Here is a 22,057-nt window from a genome sequence, read left to right as displayed (position 1 = left end):
GAGGGGCAAGTGACCCCTCCCTGGGGCCAGCTCCCCCACTGACCCCAGTAGGCACCCCCATACTCCGCAACCCGCCAGGGAAAGGGGGCCCAGGCCCATCCGGACCGGGGCCCAGTGCAGCAGCGCCGCCCGGCCCCACAGAGCCCGGGACAGCCCACCTGACCCCACCACAGAGAAAACTGCACCCACCCCATCATCCACTCATCTTCCAGACTACACAAGACAATAGACGCCCAGGCTGAGATCTTCCTCCACCTCTCCTGTATCTCCCCCTCCTGCAGAGAGAGTTCCTGAAGAGAGGAAAGCTCCTGCAAGATGTGACTACCTCCCCCACCAGTTGAAGAGCCCCCCAGGTGGCTCGATGCACTGGCGGCACCCTGCGCCAGGGATGGGCCCCCATACACCCACCCGCCCACAACCCCGGCAACACACCAACTAGGACCCAAGCGCCCGAGGCCCGGCCAGGGCGCTTGGGCTCATAGAAAATCCTGAGCGTTGTCGGACAGATGTTGAAGGACTTTAGAGACTCTGGCCCTTCCTTTATAGTGCAACGGTGTTTTAAACCCAGTACAGTTTGTTATCTACGTGTGCTCTAAGGCATTTATAGTCCTCCACCATAACCACATTGACCCCCTGGATTGAAACAGGGGTCATAGGTTTGCCTCCAAAGACTGAACTATACAAACTGAAGTGAATGCTGCAGTACTTCTGTATAAAGAACTGCAGTTAGGTTCAGACGCTGCAGATGTACCTTCATCTGTCCCTGCAGTCTAAAGAACAGCTGAGGAGGTGACATGCAGAGTGTGTTGTTCAGATATGAATGGTGCCCTCCTTCGGTGTACAGTAACGTGATGACATGGGGTGGATGTTTAAGGGTTTCTGACTCAGCCCAGCACAGAGTAACCACCATTCAGGTGGATACTGTGGGTGAGAGTGTGTGAACATCTGCATGAGCTGAATAATGAAACACTTCTTTGGTATTGTTGGAAAGGTTTTTTTTGCATGAGTTTGAACTATCTGAACGGTAAGTACTGGGTAACACCTTCTCCTCTGTCAGTAAGTTTTCATCAGTGAGCTGAGAGTTATTCAGGGTCTGTTTGGACGGCTCCGGTTGGTTCTTCCTGATAAAGGCTCTGAGCTCTGGTCACTGATGAAAATTGATGATGTTTAGTTCAGGACCTCTGAGGGTAAAACCTTCATTCTTTTAGCTGGTTGACCTCAGAGGTTCTTCTCACCTGTCTAACAGCTCTCCACCTTCCTTCTCTGTCTCCACCTGTTTACTGAGGTGATGAAAACTCTTTTTAAAGTTTTTACAGCTTCTCCTACTCTGCGACATTGAGTTGAATGTTTGGGCTGTTGTTGGAGTCAGAGGATCTAGAACTTTCCTAGCTTTGAATAACCTGAAGATTTAGGCCCAAGACTTCAAGCTCTGCTCTTTTGGTGCCCAAACTTTAGCATTACCCTGTCTGCGTTATGGTGGATGTTTGGAGTCCAGGTGAGAGGCTACCTGACAGGAGTCGACCCCTCCCTCTTGGTATCCGGCACAGAGCATGCTGGAGGTGATGGTGTACTCGGGTAACTGCTGTTGACACATATCCTGATCCACCAGTGGAATCTCGGCTTCCTGGAGAACATTGGGGAGAGAACCTGAGAGAGAGAGAGATAGGAAGTGAGAGTGACTGCTAACATGGACTCTACAATAAAGATGACTGCAGTGGTGTCATCCAGTGGTTTTTAAAGTGCAACAGCCCCAACATTTTGGGTTTTTTTGCTTCAGGGAGCAGACATATTTGTACAAGAGGGTAGCATGTGTTACGAAATAAATATATATTCTTAGTGCTTATTTTCTGTTAATATTGTTTTATAGAGGCCAGTATAGAAGAAACGCCACTTTGAGTTATAATGTGTGGTAAAGGTCACAGAGTACTGTGTAAAACAGGAACTCTGCACACTTTGTGCAGGCCTGCAGAGTACAGGAAGTGAAACTAGGTAGAGTGCAGAGCAGGAGTTGTTTTGATCGAAACTATGTGTGACTATGTGTGACGTATAACAGAACTATATTATACGCATTTGGCTTGTAATGCTTTAGATTTGCTCAGGATTTGGCCTGTGCTCATCCCTTTCCGGAAAGTAATGCTTGAATAAAATAATAATTATTTTTGACCACACTGAGTCGGGGTCTTTCTCTGTCAGTAAAAGAATATCAAAGAACCGAATTTGATACGTGCTAACTCATCAGCTGCTAACTTAGTCGGCATCCACAGACTGTACGTGAGCATGACATCACTTGCTCAGCAGTAACATCCATTGCTTCAGTCTTAGCTGCTGCAGGTTAAACCACTCCAGCTCCTTTTTGCTTGTGTTAATGCTAGCACCATTTTGCTGTGTCAACCTGCCTTTACCATACTATAAGACTAATCCTTATCTCCTATAATAACACTTAGTTCACAGGTGACCCCTTTCACTCCGCCCACCACCTGTTTGACCTGCTGGTTGGTGCCTCAGGTCAATCAGCTCATGTCCCTCCAGACTCACCAACAGCTTCTTCCCCTGAGCCATTCGGACTGTTAACAAACACGATTCCCCACACCTTCTCCTGCCCACCAATCTGAGCCATGGTCTGAGTAACTCTCATCACTCAGGCCACTAAGTGGTTAGGGCAAGTCCTTTTGCACTACTTTCAAGCACTTTGCAACTTGTTCTGTATTTTGTGCCTTTCAATTGTTTTTTTTTCTTTTTTTAGGAAATATATTTCTCTTGATTGTTCCCTAATCCTGATTGGATCTATTTTGAATTGTCTGAATTACATCTTGTTATAATAACCAGTACAGTTCTGTTTCATTCATTCCTATTAAATTTTATCAGTAGGGAGAATATTGGAGAATATGTAAGTCAAAATACTATCTTCCAAGCAGAGACAGAATTCACAATTAACCTGAATAAAGCGTTTGTTTAGAGTTTGTGCTGCAGATGTGAAAGCATTGTACATCCCAATCCAGTATCATAACTATCTATGAAGCCCATACGTTTTTGGACACCACTCAGACAGCCAGCAATTTAAGGAGAACATGCGGCTAAACATGTCACTCCTGGTCTGATTGGGGAGGGGACCAGAGAAAACTACAGAGTCCGACATTGTTTTGGCAAAGAATTATAAGAATTATAATTTTACTGAATTTACGTTTACCCTTAGCCAGCAGTTTTAAATTTCCCTCAGTGTCGCCTGCTCTGGCCCCTGGAAGATAAGTGACTATGGTTGCCGGTGTCTCTAGCTTCACATGTCTGAGAACAGAATCACCAATTACCAGAGTTAGTACGCTACCTTCGGCTGCACCAGCTACAGGAGCCTGGCTAGCTACGGGTGAATGAAGGGTGCGAAGCCGAGTCTCCAATTCAGTAATCCTGGCCTCCAGAACAGCAAATATGCTACATTTGTTACAGGTATCATTACTGCTAAAGGAGGCTGAGGAGTAGCTAAACATCTGACACAATGAGCAGGAAAGTGCAGGAGGGACAGGTGAAGAGGCCATGCTGCTAGCGAGTTGGCTACGAGCTAAGCTAAGCTAGCGAAACAGTACCGACACAGTGAGTGAATACCTTGGCTATAAATTAGGGAGTGAGCACACAGAGAGTGTGCTTCGGATGAAGCACGTGAAGATTATACTATGAAACAACAATTTATCTATAAGTTTTTAATTAAATTGCTACACAGACGAGCTACACAAAAACACCATTGTGTGTTGGAACAGAAACAGGAAGTGATACTCTACTGCAGAGAGAGCGAAAACCAAGTGACAGCGCCACCCAAAAAGGTAATCATAATAATAAGCCTTAATTTAATTTAAATACGCAAGTTATAAAAGCATCCTCCCCCTGTACAGGTGTTATGAAGAAGTTCATTGGTAATGAACTTTATGATAGAGAACAGGTGGACCTGTACAGGACGAGACTGTGGAGGTCAAAGGTTGTGCAACATGGTGCTAGGTTACCGTCAGTGTCTCGTCCCCAGCCAGCAATGACACATTTTCTTCCTGCTGTGAAATTCTGACCTTCAGGTGGTAAACACACCGGCTGGACCCACTCTGAAACACACATGCACATTTATCAGCGCCCTGCAGCCTGCCTCCACCCATACCTGTGTTTTCGTGCCGTTACTGACGGGTGAAGTTGATTGGCTGCTGCAGATGCATCATGGCGATGTCGGCCTGTTTGGTCCGTCTGTTGTACTGCTCATTGAAGATGATGCGATCGACTTGTCGGGTCTGAACAGCCTCTGAGGTTTGATCATTCTGAGCGTGAAGACCGAGAACCGCCGACCATGATTGGAGGTCAACGTTCTTCCTGCAGAGACAGACGTGTACCTACGTCTTCATGTCCAACATCAACATTAACACTCGTTAGCGCCCCATGCAGGCAGCAGCTGTGAGCCTCTCACCCATAAACGCAGTGAGCCGCAGTCAGCAGCCAGTCACTGCCAATCACTGAGGCTCCACAGGCATGACGTCCCCTCCACTGAAGAGACACTATCCACGGCCATGCACCCTCCTCAGCATTAACCCCGCCCACCACTCGGCCAGCACCTGACAGTTAGCACAAGACCATGTGATTACAGTCAGGCTGAAACACGATCAGGATCATCTGAGTTCAGGTCATTCATGCTCTAACCTTCATCACCAGGTGTCCTGTGTTCTGATTGGTCTGCCTCCCTTGAGACATTTGTGACCTGACGGACTCCACACGCTGAAACACATGTTTCATTTCATACATAAACATAAATTCACTGAGCCTGAAACACGTCTGCAGTTCTGAGAGTACTCACGCTGGTTATTACAGGCCAGTGACATCACTTCCTCTCTGTGGCAAGTTTCACTGTAACAACACAACAAGCATTAACATCCACAAAGAAGGTCATGAAAACGACCTGACCCAAGAGCGTGTTTTGTGAGGTCAAAGGTTAGGGAAAAGGGGCAGAGTCCCTGTACATCATATTTCTTGAAAAACTTGTCGTCCCCCAGCTTCACTTACACCTCAATAACCATAATCTCTATGAACAATTTCAGTCTGGTTTCCACCCCAATCATAGCACAGAAACTGCTCTGTTAAGGATAACCTATGACCTTCTGATGGCAGCTGATTCTGGTCTCCTATCCATCCTCATTTTTCCTGATCTTAGTGCGGCGTTTGATACCATTTCTCACAATATCCTGCTGAACCGGTTAGCATCCATTAGCATTAGTCATACCCCCCTTGCTTGGTTTGCCTCATATCTCTCAGACCGCACTCAGTTTATCCAATTTAAATCACACTCTTCATGTCTCTATCCTGTTTCTGCTGGTGTGCCCCAGGGTTCAGTATTAGGGCCTCTTTTATTCATTATCTACATGCTCCCTCTTGGTCATACACTGTAAAATGTAATATTGTGTTTAATTAAAAATATTAAATAGGCTGAACTCAATTTTTATCAATTTGTTATTAGAACTCAATTTAAATAACTTACCAGTACTTTTTATGCAAAAATGCTGATAAACTCGATTAATTTGAGTTGTCCTAACTTAGAAAAACTAAGTAAGCTGGAAGTTTTGCTTCTCAGGGCGGAAGGATGAAAGATGTGTTTTGAAAATGCCACGTGACTGCCGTTCTCCTCCCTCCCGGATCAGTCCGCATGTTCATGGCGCCAGCATTTGTTATGGAATATATTGAGCAAACCTGGAGATATTATTGTTGTCATTGCTGTGGATCTTTACTGACTTGGTGAGTAAATGTTTACTCTTATTCAAACTGATTTTGTGGCTTCTCTTAGTTTAGCACCAGGTTTATAATCTTGCTAGCTAGTTAGTGTTAGCCTAGCGTTGCTGCTGCCGCTGTGCTCATGTTACTTAAAAATTAACACCACAGCCTTAAAAACCTTACATAAAACTACGTCGGTGAATTTTTTTGTTGATTGTTTGAAATAAATAAGTGAGATAAGAGCCCAGACAAAATTCTTTGGGAGGTGCAGCCGTTAGGGGTGGGGTGGGTGTGGGTGTGGGGGGTGGATAACGGAGCTCTCCGAAAACGTGGAAGCACTTTTGCAAATATGTGATATTTTGATAAATTAAGTAGATATTTGAGCATTACACAGCTACATTCTCGCCTGAAAATATCTTAAAATGTTATTTTGTGACCCAGAAAGGGTAGTCTGGTGAAAAAGAGGATCGCATTTGTCGGCCACGGTTGTCGGAGCCTGTGCGCACTTGTAAGCGCGGCAATGGCGGAGGAGCACTGCTGAAAAACGTATTACTTTTTCTGGGTCACAAAATAAACTTTTAAGATATTTTCAGGCAAGAATGTAGCTGTGTGAATTTCAAATATCTGCTCGATTTATCAAGACATCACATATTTGCAAAAATGCTCCGACGTTTTCGGAGACGTCTATTTTTTCATGCTTTGTGGCAGCTTTAGAACATCTGTGGCATCTATTAATGTCAAATCTAGCCTTTATTTAACAACATAAGCGAACTCTATGTTACAATGATTGCACAGCCATTAAGGATCAAATCAGTTTCTGAAATATGTTCTGTTTTTTCTCCCTCTGCTTGCTTCTTACTGTCTTTGAGGCTCGGGACCAGCACTCCTGCTGTTGGACAGAAAGACATCAACTCAGTGGTAAGTATTTTGGTTTTCCAATATATTAGCAACTGTCAGTGACATTTATATTAATCAGGCTGAACTTTAATCATACTTTAGATCAGCCTGTCTTACTTATTGTTTTATTTGTGCTTTGGTTTGGGGAAGTTGTTTCTTTACTGATCTTTTCCTGTCTTCTGTTATTAGACTTGAGATATGACCGCACTGTGCTGTTGCTGTGACTCCAGTTAATTCTACAAGACATGCTGTGTAAGTAAACAAACAACAACAGTTTGGTCTGCATTTCTTGAAAGATCACATCCCCCAAACTTAGTTTAGAGAGTCTACACTGTATATAGTGAAGTCTGCAAGTTTTCTAACAGCAAAATTTGTTTTGTGCCCAAAATCATTTTGCACATCATTAGAATGAAAGTTATTGCCCATGTTTGCATAGCCCTTTTTAAAATTATTCTTTCATGACATTATTGTATGTTGGGTGGTGGTCAGGGCTATCCAGACTGACAATTGAGACATTGAATGTCACCTCTCCGGTGGGGATGGAGCCTGAGATTGTCTAAATTGGAGTCTGTTTTATACCAAATGCAGAAAAAATGTTTTAAGAAAGCAATTAAGTTCATGTTCCAAAAAATATGATTGTTTGCTTGCAGGACACCAGGAGAGATGAGTCCCCCGTCACAGATGGTGTGGTCAGTGAAGATGGTCGCCTGCAGGTTCAAGCTCATTGCATCTCCAACCCACATCCACTGCCACTGTACTTAAGGGAAGTTAAAGACTTTCTTCTGCACTTACATTTGGATCACCTCGATCCATGACAGTCATTCAGGCAGTAATGCCTGGACTGGAAACAAGCCATCCTTAAAATATTACAACATTCCAGCTCCTGTGTTGGAATGAAAAACGAATGTGTTGTTTAAATTAGAGACTGCACTTGTGACAGAACAATAAATATTTTATGTTGATTATATAAATAATGTAAGTACAAAACAAACTTGTGGTAGGCCTAAACTTATTTTCAGAATAATTACATCTAAGACTTTGTTTCGTTGTAAGATTATAACAGTGATGGCAATATCATTTTTATTCAGCAGAACAGTGTCCAGTATGTTGGCTGTTGTACTTTGTTGTGTTTGAAAATAAAAGTTGTGCTCATTTTAACATCATTACAAAAGTGTTGTTAATTATTTTTAATGATATTCATGGTACCACAAATTGTTTTTTCATTTAGTTGAACTTGAAATGTTTGTCAGTAGGTAAAAAATTAGTATTGTCAGAAAGTCAGAAATATCAAGTTATTCTTAATACTGCAGACTTGCAATGTATAAGTTGTCCTAACAGTCATCCTAAGTAAGCTTTACTTAGTTTTTTTGAGGCAACGAGTTTCCATAATTTTTTTGAGTTCTGGGAACTAACACGGCTGTGTACATTTTGAGTAGGGTGTACTCAAAATGAGTAAGTTGCCCTAACTTGGTCATCTTACGTAAACTTGATCCAATTTTTTTGAGTTCTGGGAACAAATGAGCTTGTACAGAATACTCAAAATAAATACGTTGTCCTAACTTAGTCATTTTTAGCTAAGCTTTACTCAATTTTTTTGAGGCAACGAGTTTCCATAATTTTTTTGAGTTCTGGGAACTAATTAGATTTTACAGTGTATATTCCAAAAATATAATATCAATTTTCATTGTTATGCTGATGACACCCAGCTCTACATTTCTTCTAAAGCCGATTCATCCCTCCCACCTACCTCCCTCTCAAACTGTCTTATTGAGATTAGATCATTGTTCTCCTCCAATTTTCTTAAACCTAACAGTAATAAAACAGGTTTTACTTGTTGGTACGGCCTCTATCTTAACCAAATCCCACAGTTTTTCCATTAACACTGAAAATTCTCCTACCCTTCCCCGGTCTGCATACTTCCACTTACGTAATATTAACCAACTCCGTCCCTTCCTTCCTCCCCATGCTGCTGCCATCCTCGTCCATAGTCTTAGTACTTCCCGGACTGATTACTGTAGTTCCCTCTTATTTGGTCTCCCTAATAAATCCCTTCATAAACTACAACTTGCAGCTCGGGTCTATTACCCCAATTCTTCAGCAGCTTCACTGGTTATCCATAGAAGCCAGGATAAACTTTAAAATCTTACTTCTCACTTACATTTAGGAAAACTCACCTAAATGTTCATCTCCTCTACCTAAAGGACCTTTTAGCTTCTTTTAATAATGCTATCAGAGATGCAAGGGCTGCCTATTCCTCACATTTGGTTACAAAGAGCAGAGGTAATCCTAAAGTGCTATTTAACACCATTAGTGACATTGTTACTCCTGCTCTACCTGTGGCTCCTATTTCATCTAATGAAGACTGAACATTTTCTTTCTTTTCTGCTTGCAAAGATTAATAACATAGGAATGAATTTTTCTCATTCAGCACCTGTTATGTCGATCTCCACCCCATCTCGGCCCGTCATCTAGGATACTTTCTCTCCTGTTTCACTACCTGAGCTGGTAAAACTAGTGAATTCCTCTTGACACTGTACCTGCATCATTAATCAAAAATGTCTTCCAGGTTATTGGTCCATGTGTGCTCACTCTAATCAACTCTTCACTGGTGTCTGGTATAGTTCCGGTTTATTTTAAAAATGCTGCTATTCTCCCGCCTTTAAAAAAACCTCAGCTAGACCCGTCTCTTTGGAGCAGCTACAGACCTATCTCTAAATTACCATTAATTGCTAAACTTCTAGAAAAGGTTGTGGCTAAGCAACTTATAGCGGCTCTGGACAAACATAGCATTTGTGATAAGTTTCAGTCCGGCTTTCGTAGAGCTCACTCCACAGAAACAGCCCTTCTTAGTGTCTCATGTGACATTTTGATGAATAATGATGCAGGAAAATGCTCGGTCCTACTTATGTTGGACTTCACATCGGCTTTTGACACTGTTGACCACCACATCCTCCTCAAAAGGCTTAAACACTGGGTTGGTGTATCGGGTACTGCCTTGGAGTGGTTCTCCTCATATCTACATAACTGATCTTTTTCTGTGGTGGTCTCCGACTTTAGGCCATCCTCTACCTCCCTTACTTGTGGTGTCCCTCAGGGTTCGGTTTTGGGGCTTTTATTGTTTTTAATATATCTTCTCCCCCTCCAGCATATAATGGGCTCTTTTGAGGACATTTCTTATCACTGTTATGCTGATGATATTCAGTTGTACATCTCTTTTAAACCCCATGATTTATCTAAGCTTCAGCTTCTGAATGACTGCTTAGATTCCATCAAACGTTGGATGGATGCAAATTTCCTCCAACTCAACGAGGGGAAAACTGAAGTCCTCGTATGCGCTCCGGACAGATTTTTATCCCAGATAGTGAAAGCCTTTGGTCCTCTCTCAGTGTATGTTAAATCCTCTATCGGGAATTTAGGTGTCACTTTTGACTCGACTCTCATATTCGATGTGAAGTCTCTGGTTTGGTCTTGTTTTTATCATTTAAGAAATGTGGCTAAGTTAAGCCCTATTTTATCTCGCCCTGAACTGGAGATAGCTATACATGCATTTATTTCCTCACGCTTGGACTATTGTAACTCACTGTTTGTGTGTCTAAGCAAAGGTTCTCTGCAGGTTGTGCAAAACGCTGCAGCGAGGCTGTTGACAACATCCTCCAAGTATTCACATGTGACACCGTTGTTATTTCAGCTACACTGGCTTCCTGTTAAATTTAGAGTACATTTTAAGATCCTGGTCTTGACATTTAGAGCCTTGTATGGACTGGCACCAGACTACATCTCCGATCTGCTACAGCCCGATGTCCCTAGCAGGTCCCTGGGGTCATCTGATCAGGGCTTACGTGCTATAAAACAGACTAAGATGAGAACTAAGGGTGATATGGCTGATTGTGACCCACACCTGTTTTCACACCTTGGCTCTCATCAGGGGGTCCTTTTGTCCCTCTTTGGGGGGATACTCCCACTGGGTTTAAATCTGGGACTCTCCACCATTTGACCCTAGAACTGAAGAAGCTTCTCGGATGAGAGGTGAAACGTCTGCAAGCAACTCAAAGAAGTCCAGACGCTTTTCTTTCCAAGCTCCTTAGACTACGATGACCTGGATGACTGAGAACCTTCACAGACATAAGGGTGATAGAGCTTTTGCCACTGTGGCCCCAAGACTCTGGAACTTTCTGTGGACTCGGTAGTTGTTTTTAAAAAACAACTCAAAACTCACCTTTTTAAAACTGTTTTTGGTTAAATTTCTGCCTGCTTTATATTGAGTGTTTTACCTTTTTATTTATTTGTTATCTTATGTGCAGCACTTTGTGATTCTGTCTAGAAAGGTGCTATATAAATAAAATTTTATTTATTATTTATTTATTATTTATAAGTGTATCCAAAAATCTTGTCCTTCCTATCTGTGTGATCTGCTTCATATCACCACTGTTTCCCGCCCTCTCAGATCCTCATCTCCTACTCATCTTGTTGTTCCTTCTGCTCGTCTCACCACTATAGAAACAGAGCCTTCAGTTCTGCTCATCGGCTCTAGAACTCTCCTCCTCCAGCCATAAGAAATGTAGACTCTCTTCTCTTATCTACAGCTCAAAACACATCTGTTCAAACGTGCTTATTCGCTTTAGTGCTGATTTTATCTGTTGTCGAGCAATTTTAACTTATTTTATGTATTTTAATAACTATTTTCCTTTTTATTTTTTCTTATGTAAGGTGACCTTGGGTTTCTGAAAGGCGCCCTCAAATAAAATGTATAATAATAATAATAATAATAATAACAGTAATAATAATAATAATTATTATTATTTCTGGTTCTAGTTCTGGTTTGGTTCTGGTACCTGATGTTGGTTTTCAGTGTCCCATCATTGCTGATTGTGATGAGAGCAAACGGCGAGTCTTGTGGCCGAGCCGGCAGGAACGAGGCCTTCCCGGACCTGCAGGAAACAAATACCAGATCTGAGTCTACGGGCCTCTTCAACATTTCCTGTTTCTGTTGGAACCTTCAGTCCAGCTGGAACAATCAGGCTCACCTGACAGACAGATGTAAGAAACAATTAGCTGTTCTTCAAAGTTTCCAGGATTTCTGTATTTAAAAATCAAACAGTTTGACTAAAGTCCTCAAGCATCCAGAGAGAAGTAGTTACCTGTATCCGAGGTACTGACAGGTGAAGTTAGACAGTTGAGAGCTCCAGGTGTCAGCGCACACCGTGAACAGAGAAGAGACAATTTGAACCTGAAGCCGACTGGAACCATTTACCTGCAATATAACTGATACACAAATTTCTTAAAACCTGAAGCAGAACAGGTGCTGTGGACAAACTGAGGTCACGTGACTAATTTAAGAAGATGTTAGAGAACTTCCTTGTCACTGACTTTAGTGAACATCTGTTCTGAGTCGATGAGCTCATGCACCAACACCCTCCAACACCAATCCACAAACACAAAAAACTCCTACTGACATTAAATTATATAAAATATTTACAGATTATTAGATTCTGTTTTGATTCACACACTTTGGGGGCAGCATGAAATCAAAATGACCTGATACTGTGTATTTATTATCAGTATTGATTATGAGTGACTTACCACATTTGGCTTCATCAGAGCTGTCGGGACAGTCGACCACACCATCACACTGATTGTTACCATGGATGCAACTTCCTGTCTGACACTGGAACTGACCATCAGCACACGGAGCTGTTCAAACGTCACACGAGCTGTCAGTAATCAATCAGTACATCTTTACTGTCTCTTCACGTGTGATGAGCTCACCTGGTGACCCCAGGTTGACCCCAGAGGTGAAGTTGGCTCTGAATCCTTTCCCAGAAACTGAACTGTCTGTATAGAACCACACTGTAACTTGATTGGCTGTTGAGAACAAGTCATGGGTGGGGCCATTTCCTGTGAGGACAGCTAGGAAAGACAAAAAGAGAGAAGTTATCACTTGGGTCAGCGTAAAATTCACTTGGACGTCTTCTGGTGAGGATAAAACTGCAGAGGATTGTGGGTAAAACACAACCTCACCCAGTAAGGTGGAGTTAGGCCCCGCCCCATCCCGCACTTCCACCATATCACTGGATGCTTCAATGTCAAAGTCCAGGAAGTGGAGCTGAATATTGTGACCTTCCCCAGCATGCAGAGTCCACAGACCTGCAACAGAACAGCATTATGAGTAATTACAACCTGCTGCCAGGTAAAAACGTCACACGTACTCAAGTGAAACCAGTGATCATGTGTAAATACAGGTCGGCTGAAAGCAGACAGGTTTACTCACACTCTGCCCCATTCCCATAGGATTCCGGGTAGTTTGGTGTGTTGAACGTAGAGTTTGGCTCCCAGAGGTCAAACGGGCCTCCACAGTCAGCTGGACCAATCAGAGAACAGAGGTAGCAGAGTTAAAGAGTATCAGCATCACAGGTGTGTCATTTGATTGTTGGGTTTTTCTCTGTATGTATTACTGTAGGGTCTACCTTACAATATAAAGCGCCTTGAGGTGACTGTTGTTGTGATTTGGCGCTGTATAAATAAAATTGAATTGAATTGAATTGACTGGTACAAAGGACAATTACTGACATCATTAAATTATCAGACAAAAGATTCAGTTCACCTGCTATATCTTATCTGTATGGAAGTATGGTTATTTCTCACGTAGTCTGTGGTGGGGGGTTCTCACCTGGTATGTGGGTGGGGTTTGTTTCTCACTGCAAGCTCTGCATGCAGCACTGCGGGGGCTTTCCTCTGCTGGGATAACTTGTTTGGACACACCTCATTTAATGTTTTTTCTTTATTTTCATGACTGTCTACATTGTAGATTCTCACTGAAGGCATTAAAACTATGAATGAACACATATGGAATTATGTAGTAAACAAAAGTATGAAGCAACTCCAAACATGTTTTATGTTTTAGATTCTTCCAAATAGCCACCCTTTGCTTTGATCACTGCTTTGCACACTCTTTGGCATTCTCTCAAGGAACTTGAGGTGACTGTATATCAAAAAAATTCTGGTACTCTACCAGAGGCCTGAGAGCTTCAGTATCTTACCTGTTCCTAGGACAGAGATCTCTGATGTTGTTTCTGGGATCTGTTGGAGCCACTCGCCCAGTTTGGGGATCACTGAATGGTCTGATAACCACTGGGACCACTGTTACCTTCACCCTCCACATCTTCTCCAGCTCTTCTCTGAGCCCTTGGTATTTCTCCAGCTTCTCGCGTTCCTTTTTCTTGACGTTGCTAAAATTTGGTATAGCTACATCTATCACTTGGGATGTCTTCCTCTGCATGTCTACCACCACTATGTCCGGTTGGTTAGCCATCACCATTTTGTCCGCCTGTATCTGGAAGTCCCACAGGATCTTAGCTCGGTCATTCTCCACCACCCTTGGGGGTGTCCTCTGGACCTCCAGGCCATATTTGGCACAGATGTTCCTGTACACTATGCCGGCCACTTGGTTATGGTGTTCCATGTATGCCCTGCCTGCTAGCATCTTACACCCTGCTGTTATGTGCTGGATTGTCTCAGGGGCATCTTTACACAGCCTGTACCTGGGGTCTTGCCTGGTGTGATAGATCCAGCCTCTATGAATCTTGTGCTCACAGCTTGTTCCTGTGCTGCCATGATTAGTGCCTCCGTGGTGTCTTTCAGTCCAGCTTTGTCCAGCCACTGGTAGGATTCCTGGATATCAGCCACCTCCGCTATCTGCCGGTGGTACATACCGTGCAGGGGCCTGTCCTTCCATGAAGGCGCCTCCTCGTCCTCCTCAATCTTGGGTTTCTGCTGCCTGAGGTATTCACTGAGCACGGCTGGGGCCATCTTACTGATGTATTTGTGGATGTTTGTTGTCTCATCCTGGACTGTGGTGCTGACACTCACCAGTCCCCGGCCTCCTTCCTTTCACTTAGCGTACAGCCTCAGGATGCTGAACTTGGGGTGAAACCCTCCATGCATGGTCAGGAGCTTTTTTGTCTTGATGTCAGTGGCTTCTATCTCCTCCTTTGGCCAACTTATTAGCCCAGCAGGGTACCTGATCACGGGCAGGGCGTAGGTGTGCTGACTTCTCGGGACTTGCCTGACCCTCTGCATGTGCCTGTTCATCTTAGCCGCTATGACAGGAGCTTCCACATGGTACTGAGGCAGGTTATTGGTCGGTAGTTGGAGGGGACCGGTCCCTTCTTGGGGTCAGGACTGTCTGGCCTCTCGTCAACTAGCAGCTGGTTCATTTGGGCTGCCAGGTGCTCGAAGTGAGTGCAGTCAGCTTCTTTAGACAGTAGGCGTGAACCATGTCAGGGCCTGGTGCTGTCCAACTCTTCATACTGGAGACCCTTTCTTGGATGTCTGCCACTGTGATGGTTACTGGACCCTGTTCAGGGAGGTTTTCATGGTCTGCCCTCAGATCCACTAGCCACTGAGCATTGCCGTTATGGGTTGTGTCCTTCTCCCATAAGCTCTTCCAGTATTGCTCTGTTTCCAGCCTTGCTCTGTTTCCAGCCTTGGTGGTGCTGTTCTCATATTGTTCCCTTGCCACTGAGAGTACACCTTTGCTGGTTCTGTGGAGAACAGCTGGTTTATTCTCCTGCCTTCTATCTCTCTAGTGTACCTCTTCAAGCGGCTGGCCAAGGCTGTGAGTCTTTGCTTGGTAGTTTCCAAGGCCTCAGGTATGGACAGCTTGCTGTACTTCTTAGGCACTTTCTTCATTGCACCTTTCTGTAACTCTGATAGTTGGCTGACCTCCCTCTGTGCTACCTTGATGTTAGCCTCTAGCCTCCTTCTCCATGGAGGGTACTGCCCCTTGTGGCTGTTCAACTTGTAGCCCAGCATCTCACTGATCACTGCTGCCGTATTGTAGATCAGCTTGTTAGTGTCGGTAATCGTGGTTGTAGGTATCATCCGTAGTGCTGCATTAACATCATCTAGCAGACCTTCTGAGGGTACTTCATGTAATCTTGGTAACCGGCTACGGGGGATCCAGGTTTCAAGCTTGGCCATGATCCTATCTTTCAGGTCAGTTCCTCTCACACTCAACGATCCTTCTTTTGTCGCAATTGGGGCTATGTACCCAATCTCGGTTGGGGGTGATGATATCTCCCCCCTGACCTGCCGTCCTGGCTTTCCCTTGCAGTAGCATTTGTGTTGTACTGTGAGATTATTATATTATCTTATGCCATGTTATACCCCTAATTAAAGATTGTGAAATCAGTATGTAATTTTAGTTTGCATTATTCTCCTGACTTAGAAGAAGGAGATAACTATTACATTTATTAAACTGATTTGTATTACATTAGATTGCCGATTTATGGTGAATGAATGATATTGTTTTATGATGCATTATACTGCTGCGTTAGAAGAAATATTGTTTTCAGAGAATCATGGCCTTATTTTTCTGATTAGAAAAGAACAGAACATACTGCACAGGAAGCCAAGGTCATAACTTAGGCTCACTGAGAGAGAAAAAGAATGTAGATGTTTAGGTTTTATGACTTTGGAGGGGGGCTGAAGCTATAAGAATGTGAGAAATGCTCAGACACTTCGAGATCAGGAGGACACCCTCCCGCGCTCATCTCCCATCCGGATGGTTTATGCTCAAAAGTGTTGTATGGAACAATGAGAATTGTATGGAATAAAATGATTGTTGATTGAGCATTTAGACACCGAGTGCTGTCCTTCCTTCAGCCCAAAGAACTGGGAGAATTTAACAGTACCTTGTCAGTCTCTAGCTGTGAGAGCAGTCCCTTCTTTTGAATGTTAGAACACTGAGCTACTAGTCTATCTAGCTATCATCCATAAATATAGATAGATAAATACACAGGCCATCAAACGGTTTAACTCCTTGCTGCAGGTGCAGGGGAGGGGAAACAGGAGGACAAAGGGGGGCGGGAACAACTAAGCTGCTGTGTTTTTTTCACTGTGCAATAGACTTAGTTGAAACAATAGTTGAAATGTGCAACAAACTTTAGCTGTCTACATCTCATCAATGAGTATATTTCACTAGTATTCTGATTTATTCCTGTTATATATTCTGTATTTATATATGTGTGTGTGTGTGTATATGCTATAGTTTTATGCCAATGTTCGTACTCTCTCATTCACCTTTATTTGACATTCTAACTCTGCAACTTCTGTCGGTGTTCTGCTAATCTAATCTAACCTAATCTGATCTAAGCTACTTGGTATGGGGAGGGGGGGATTTTTTCTCACCTGGTATGGGGGGTGTGGTTGTTGGAGGTGGTACATTGGTGGGTTCAGGGGGGGCGGGTCCACAGGCATCAGAGGTCAGTGTGATGTCATCCAGAGCAATGTCATTCAACATCCCTCCTTTCTTCAGAGCTTCAAACGCCACCTTTAGAGGTCAGAGGTCATGCCAATGAATCACTTATTGATCACCTGACTGATCTGTGGACTTCCTGTGTGATTTCACTGACCATAGCCTCTGATGTCAGGTTAAGGGTCACCTGGCCATAGTTCCAGGTGTCGCCATAGTCACCATCTTTCTGGAACATGGTAACATCAGATTCCATCAGCAGCCGGACTCTGAGCTGGTGAACATCCTGTCCAAACATGTGGTACCTGCCCACAGAGTTATGCACCATAATCAGATCACATCTGTACGCTGATTGTGCAGTTTAATTCAGAGCAGCTTAAAATACTATGTAAGGCTGCCACGAAATTAACAGATTGCTTGGACAGGTTGAACACTTAGAAATGTAAAAATACATAAAAATGTTAAGTAGAACTGTGAGGATCACTCTCTAAACCTTTGATCTGATTTAAATAAACACAAGGTAATTAGGAAGATAGAACCCAGCTGGGGAAAAAAAGCACAGGTGAACTAAATCAGACTAATGAGACAGGGGAAGGAAAGCAGAACACAATGCACACTGGACAAGAGACTATCAAAATAAGACAGGAAGTAATGAACACAGTGACCCAGGCTTAGAGACACAAACTTGACCAGAGACAGAAGCCAAAAACACAGAGACAAGACTGAGGAGCGATCCAGGGACCATGACAATGCCAGCCCACTCAGCTGAACCCACTCACCTGATACCCTCTTATTAGCAATCAAGAGGCGCTCTATTTAAAGAGTTTCAGCATGCATAAACTCACTGCTGCCTCTGCAAACTGCTGTACTACACCAAACTGACTGGAGGAACGAGCAACATCTCTTTTTTTTAGGGATGCACCAACAACTGATACTGGTATCGGTATCGGGGCCGATATAGTTAAATGTGTGCATACTCATACTCATAAAAGTTAACCGATACCATGAACCGATACCAACTTATTTCATGAGTCAGAGGGTGGCTTGTCATTTCTGTTGTAATTTTTTAGATTGGCCGCTAGGGGGACATGTCGCTCTAAACAGGAACAGGGTTAGGTGAGTGAGACTAGTGGCTCCAGATAAAAAACAAACAAACTGGAGGCTACCGTAGCTTCCCTAAACAAAATGTCAACAGTGTGGACTTTACTTCATAATATGTGAAGAAGACAGAAGCAAGGTCAAGTGCAAACTGTGTACTGGTAAGGTGACCAGGGGAGAGAAGGAGAGTACATCATTCAATACAAGCAATTTAATAAAACATCTGAGGACACATCATGTGCTGGAGTACATGATGTGTCTTCAGTTTGCTAAGGCTAACTCAAGACCAGAACAGCCAACTTTAACTGAGATTTTGGAAAAGCGAAAGAAATGTCAAGAGAAAATCCACGGGCGTTTAAAATAACAGAGGCTCTGACTCAGTTTGTCGCTCTGGATGATCAGCCACTGTCAGTCGTGGAAAACGTAGGATTTTGCCGTCTTCTCAGCATACTCGAGCCGCGATATGAGATTCCCAGCCGCCCATACATCACAGACATAATGGTGCCAAAACATTTTGAAAAGGTAAAAAAACACATGCATAATCTCATGCAGGAGGTTTCAGCCTTAAGTTTCACTACAGACATTTGGACAAGCAGTGTGCGCTCGATGTCACTCCTCAGTTTAACGGCGCAGTGGATTGATGAGGAGTTTGTTCGTCATCAAGTCACAATACATGCAAAGTCGTTCAGGGGCTTGCACACTAGCCAAACTATTGCAGCTGCTTTTCAATAGCATGCCCCAGACTGTCACGGTACTGGGTCGTGTGACCCAGTGTTTGAGTTTTATGTATTTTTGTATTCATTTTTGTTCTAGTTAATTTCTAGGTTGCTGTTTAGACCTTATTTCTTAGTTGTTTCTGTCATCTCCCCCTGTACTCAGTCTCCCTGGTTCGTGCGTCTACCTGTCATGTTTCATGTCTATGTATTTATGTTAAGTTTATGTCATGTTTTATCTCCATGTCTACGTCTCCGTGTTTCCTGTTTTATTTTGGAAGTCTGGTGTTCTTTGTTCATTGTCGTTAGTGTTACTCTGTATTGTCATTATGTTTCATTCTGGTCAGCTGTGTTCTCATGTGTCTCCACTTCTCCTGATCACCTCATGTGTGTATTTAAGTCCTCAGTCTTCCTTTGTTCGTCATCGTGTCGTCTGTGTTCCTCCCCTCTGGTCAAGTTAAGTGTTTTTCAGGGTTCTGTGCAGTTCATGTTTGCCATTTGGTTTATGTTGTTTTTCATGCAGCCGCACGATGAGGTTCCGTGCAGGTCATGTTCATGTCTGTTTCGTCACGCCATTTGGTTCACAGTTTCCATGCATCTGCACAGCGTTCTGTTCACAGTGATCATAGTTATTCCTTTCAGTCAGGTTAGTGTTTCTCCAGTTTAGGTTTTTGGTTAGTTGCAGTCTCTGTCCCTGTTATGTTTTGTCTACTCCCCTCTGCTTCAGCCCAAATAAAGGCTCGCTTTCAGTTTAAGTTAACTCCCGTCTCCTCGACTGTGTTCGCGCCTGGGTCCACCACACACACTCTACACACGGTCTGCCCCCGCTGGCCGTGACACAGACGTGGGATATACTGAAGACGTCCATCCACGTAGTGCTCCGGGACACCGCAAGAAATATGATAAAGGCCATGAGTAATGGTGAGCTGCCCAGCCTACCTTGTACTGCTCACACTCTCCAGCTGGTTGTTCATAAGGGCCTTCTGTCACTGAAAAGTGGCAGAGTGCTGATGCGGTGGCAGTTTGCCGCAAAATAGTTTGGACCTTTTAAACATTCTGCTCTGGCCAGCTCCTGTCTCAAATACATTCAATTACAGATCAGCCAGCCTGAGAAACAGCTCCAGCAAGATGTTCAGACCCGCTGGAACAGCACCTTTTATATGATACAGTCATTGATTGAGCAGAAACGGGCTCTGGGAATATATTAGTGTCTGAATATGGACTCCCTGATACGCTCATGGCTCACCAGTGGACACTGCTGGAGAAAGTGATATCTGTTCTGGGTCCATTCGAGGAGTTAACTGGAAAAGTCAGCTCTGCAGATGCAGACATCACTCCAGCAGTCACAGTGCTCCACAGATTTCTAACAAGGGAGACTGATGAGGACCATGGGATCAAAGCAATGAAAGGAACCTTGGCTGCAGCTGTCAGGACGCGGCTCACTGATGTGGAGGAAAACCCACTCTATAGCATCGCCACTCTACTCGATCCCAGGTGAGTGTGTGCCTGTGTGTTTACCTTTGACTGTGTGTGAATATGACTCTATGCAACTGTGTGTATCTGTGACTGTGTAGTTAACTGTGTGAGACTCCAGCTTTCAGATTGGCTATCTATGTGTGAATATGAGTGTGTATGTATCTGTGTGTGACTGCAAAAAAATAGGATGCTAACCTATTGTCAGCTAACTTTTTTCTTTCTCTGTTTTAAATATAAAAACCTTTTTTTTCCCAGCACCATAGCTGCTGCAAATGCCAAAGAGATTCTGAAACTTGAGCTGCTAAGGTTGCCTGGAGACAAGCAGGAGCATCATGACCTGAATGAACCACCTTCAAGAAACGCACGCAGTAACCAGCCCACTACTAGTCTGGACAGCATGTTTGATGAAATTGCTGATTAGGCACCAGCATCAGTGGGCAGAGTTGTGGTAGGTTCTAGTGTAGACTTAGAGACATATCTTGGAGAGGCCGCAATTTTACGAGAAGACAAATCACAACAATAAAAAATGTGATGTGGATCTGAAAGCTGTAGACAGCACTAAATTGTTCACTGTTATTTTGTTTGGATATAATATGGATATTCTGCAATCATTTAACAGAAGTGTTTATTTTATTCTGAAACATAATTTTTATTTATTTTATTCTGAATAGAAGTGTTTATTTTTTCAATCTGAAAGCTGGAGACAGTGCTAGATAGTTTACTGAAATTTTGGTGAAATACAATGTGGACACCCCGCAATAATTTAACAGAAGTGCTTATTTTTTAATTGAAATTTTATTTTTCTGGTCATTTTTATTAATATTTTATTTTTTATCGGCAGAGAATAAAATAAAACCTGTCTTCCAATTCATTGCATTTTTTTTTCATGTGTGTGGTGGAAGTATTGGTTTTTGTACTCATTTTTGGCAAGTAGTCAGATCCAATTATCCGTATCGTATCGGTTTAAAAAAATTAGTACTTTTTTTCTACAGTTCATCCTGGCTTTTTTAGCTTTTCAAAATGAAGCTTTAATGAGCTTCTGTAGTGTAAAAGGTCTCTTTGTAGTCAACAGGTTGCCTTTGCCAGTGGTGTCATGTTTGCTGGAGTTAGATGATACATTTAAAGTCTGCATTTTTCTCTCTGAAGTTTGGAATTTGCAGACTTTAACTAGCAGACTCGTTTGAATTACTTGTTCTCTTTGAAAGAACTGTCATCCTTGCAGGCTGATTCTACATAAATAGATGATATCACATGAGTGCCCAGTGGTGTAATTTAACAATGATATTTTGTTACCAGAAGCTCAGACACATGGGCTGCATGGATGGAGTCAGAGGAAGGCTGTCGAGCCTGAAGCTCTTCTCCCATTGGCCAGGACTCTTAGAAGTGACAATGTAGAAACCTGATGGCATTCAATACAAACTGATTAATTGGAATCAATCTTTAAATCATACTGACTGATGATTCAGTAGTAATGATCTCCACGTGAAACTCACCTGAGCTGTTACCCAGCGTGTGGTCGACACTTGGGCCAGTTAAAGTCGGAAGAGTGGGGCCTCTGATTCGAAACCAGTCCCCGTTATCATCTTGCTGCTGCCTCCAGAAACACATGCCCTGCTCGAAGTTGCAGGTGAGCTTCTCCTCGTCTACACACAAAAACACATCAGGTAAAGGGAACACTCAGAGAACATGTAATGGTCTGTTTATCACATCTTACTGGACAGCGTGGAAATGTTGGCGGTACTGTACGTGGCTATGAACCCTGACAGATTGTTCATATCATCAGAGGTGAACTCCACAGTTGATTGGTCGGTCAGCAGCCACACATTTCCAGGAGAGGTGGAGCCTGAGAACTGAGCTGCCAATCATTAAAACAGGAGGTGAGCCAACGGGTTAA

At 43.3% G+C, this 22,057-nt stretch overlaps 1 protein-coding gene across 1 annotated transcript in view; it reads right to left on the bottom strand.

Annotated features, from left to right (window-relative positions):
- tmprss15 (transmembrane serine protease 15) overlaps positions 1–22,057 on the bottom strand; it is a 42,234-nt gene that overhangs the window by 5,820 nt on the left and 14,357 nt on the right. Inside the window, exons 9-25 of the mRNA XM_063487662.1 lie at positions 21,878–22,018; positions 21,657–21,806; positions 21,457–21,562; positions 17,037–17,181; positions 16,813–16,954; positions 12,893–12,982; positions 12,643–12,768; positions 12,391–12,531; positions 12,205–12,315; positions 11,763–11,886; positions 11,457–11,552; positions 4,820–4,869; positions 4,666–4,740; positions 4,436–4,580; positions 4,160–4,341; positions 3,990–4,082; positions 1,508–1,647 (exon numbers count right to left, since the gene is read on the bottom strand). Coding sequence (XP_063343732.1) covers positions 1,508–1,647; positions 3,990–4,082; positions 4,160–4,341; positions 4,436–4,580; positions 4,666–4,740; positions 4,820–4,869; positions 11,457–11,552; positions 11,763–11,886; positions 12,205–12,315; positions 12,391–12,531; positions 12,643–12,768; positions 12,893–12,982; positions 16,813–16,954; positions 17,037–17,181; positions 21,457–21,562; positions 21,657–21,806; positions 21,878–22,018 — 2,057 coding nt within the window. The remainder of the gene's footprint in view (positions 1–1,507; positions 1,648–3,989; positions 4,083–4,159; positions 4,342–4,435; positions 4,581–4,665; positions 4,741–4,819; positions 4,870–11,456; positions 11,553–11,762; positions 11,887–12,204; positions 12,316–12,390; positions 12,532–12,642; positions 12,769–12,892; positions 12,983–16,812; positions 16,955–17,036; positions 17,182–21,456; positions 21,563–21,656; positions 21,807–21,877; positions 22,019–22,057) is intronic.

The sequence above is a fragment of the Pelmatolapia mariae genome, linkage group LG10_11 (assembly GCF_036321145.2).
Source record: "Pelmatolapia mariae isolate MD_Pm_ZW linkage group LG10_11, Pm_UMD_F_2, whole genome shotgun sequence".
Taxonomy (NCBI): Eukaryota; Metazoa; Chordata; class Actinopteri; order Cichliformes; family Cichlidae; genus Pelmatolapia; species Pelmatolapia mariae.
The sequence above is the reverse complement of the archived record's forward strand: the minus strand, read 5'-3'. Positions and strand labels throughout refer to the sequence as shown.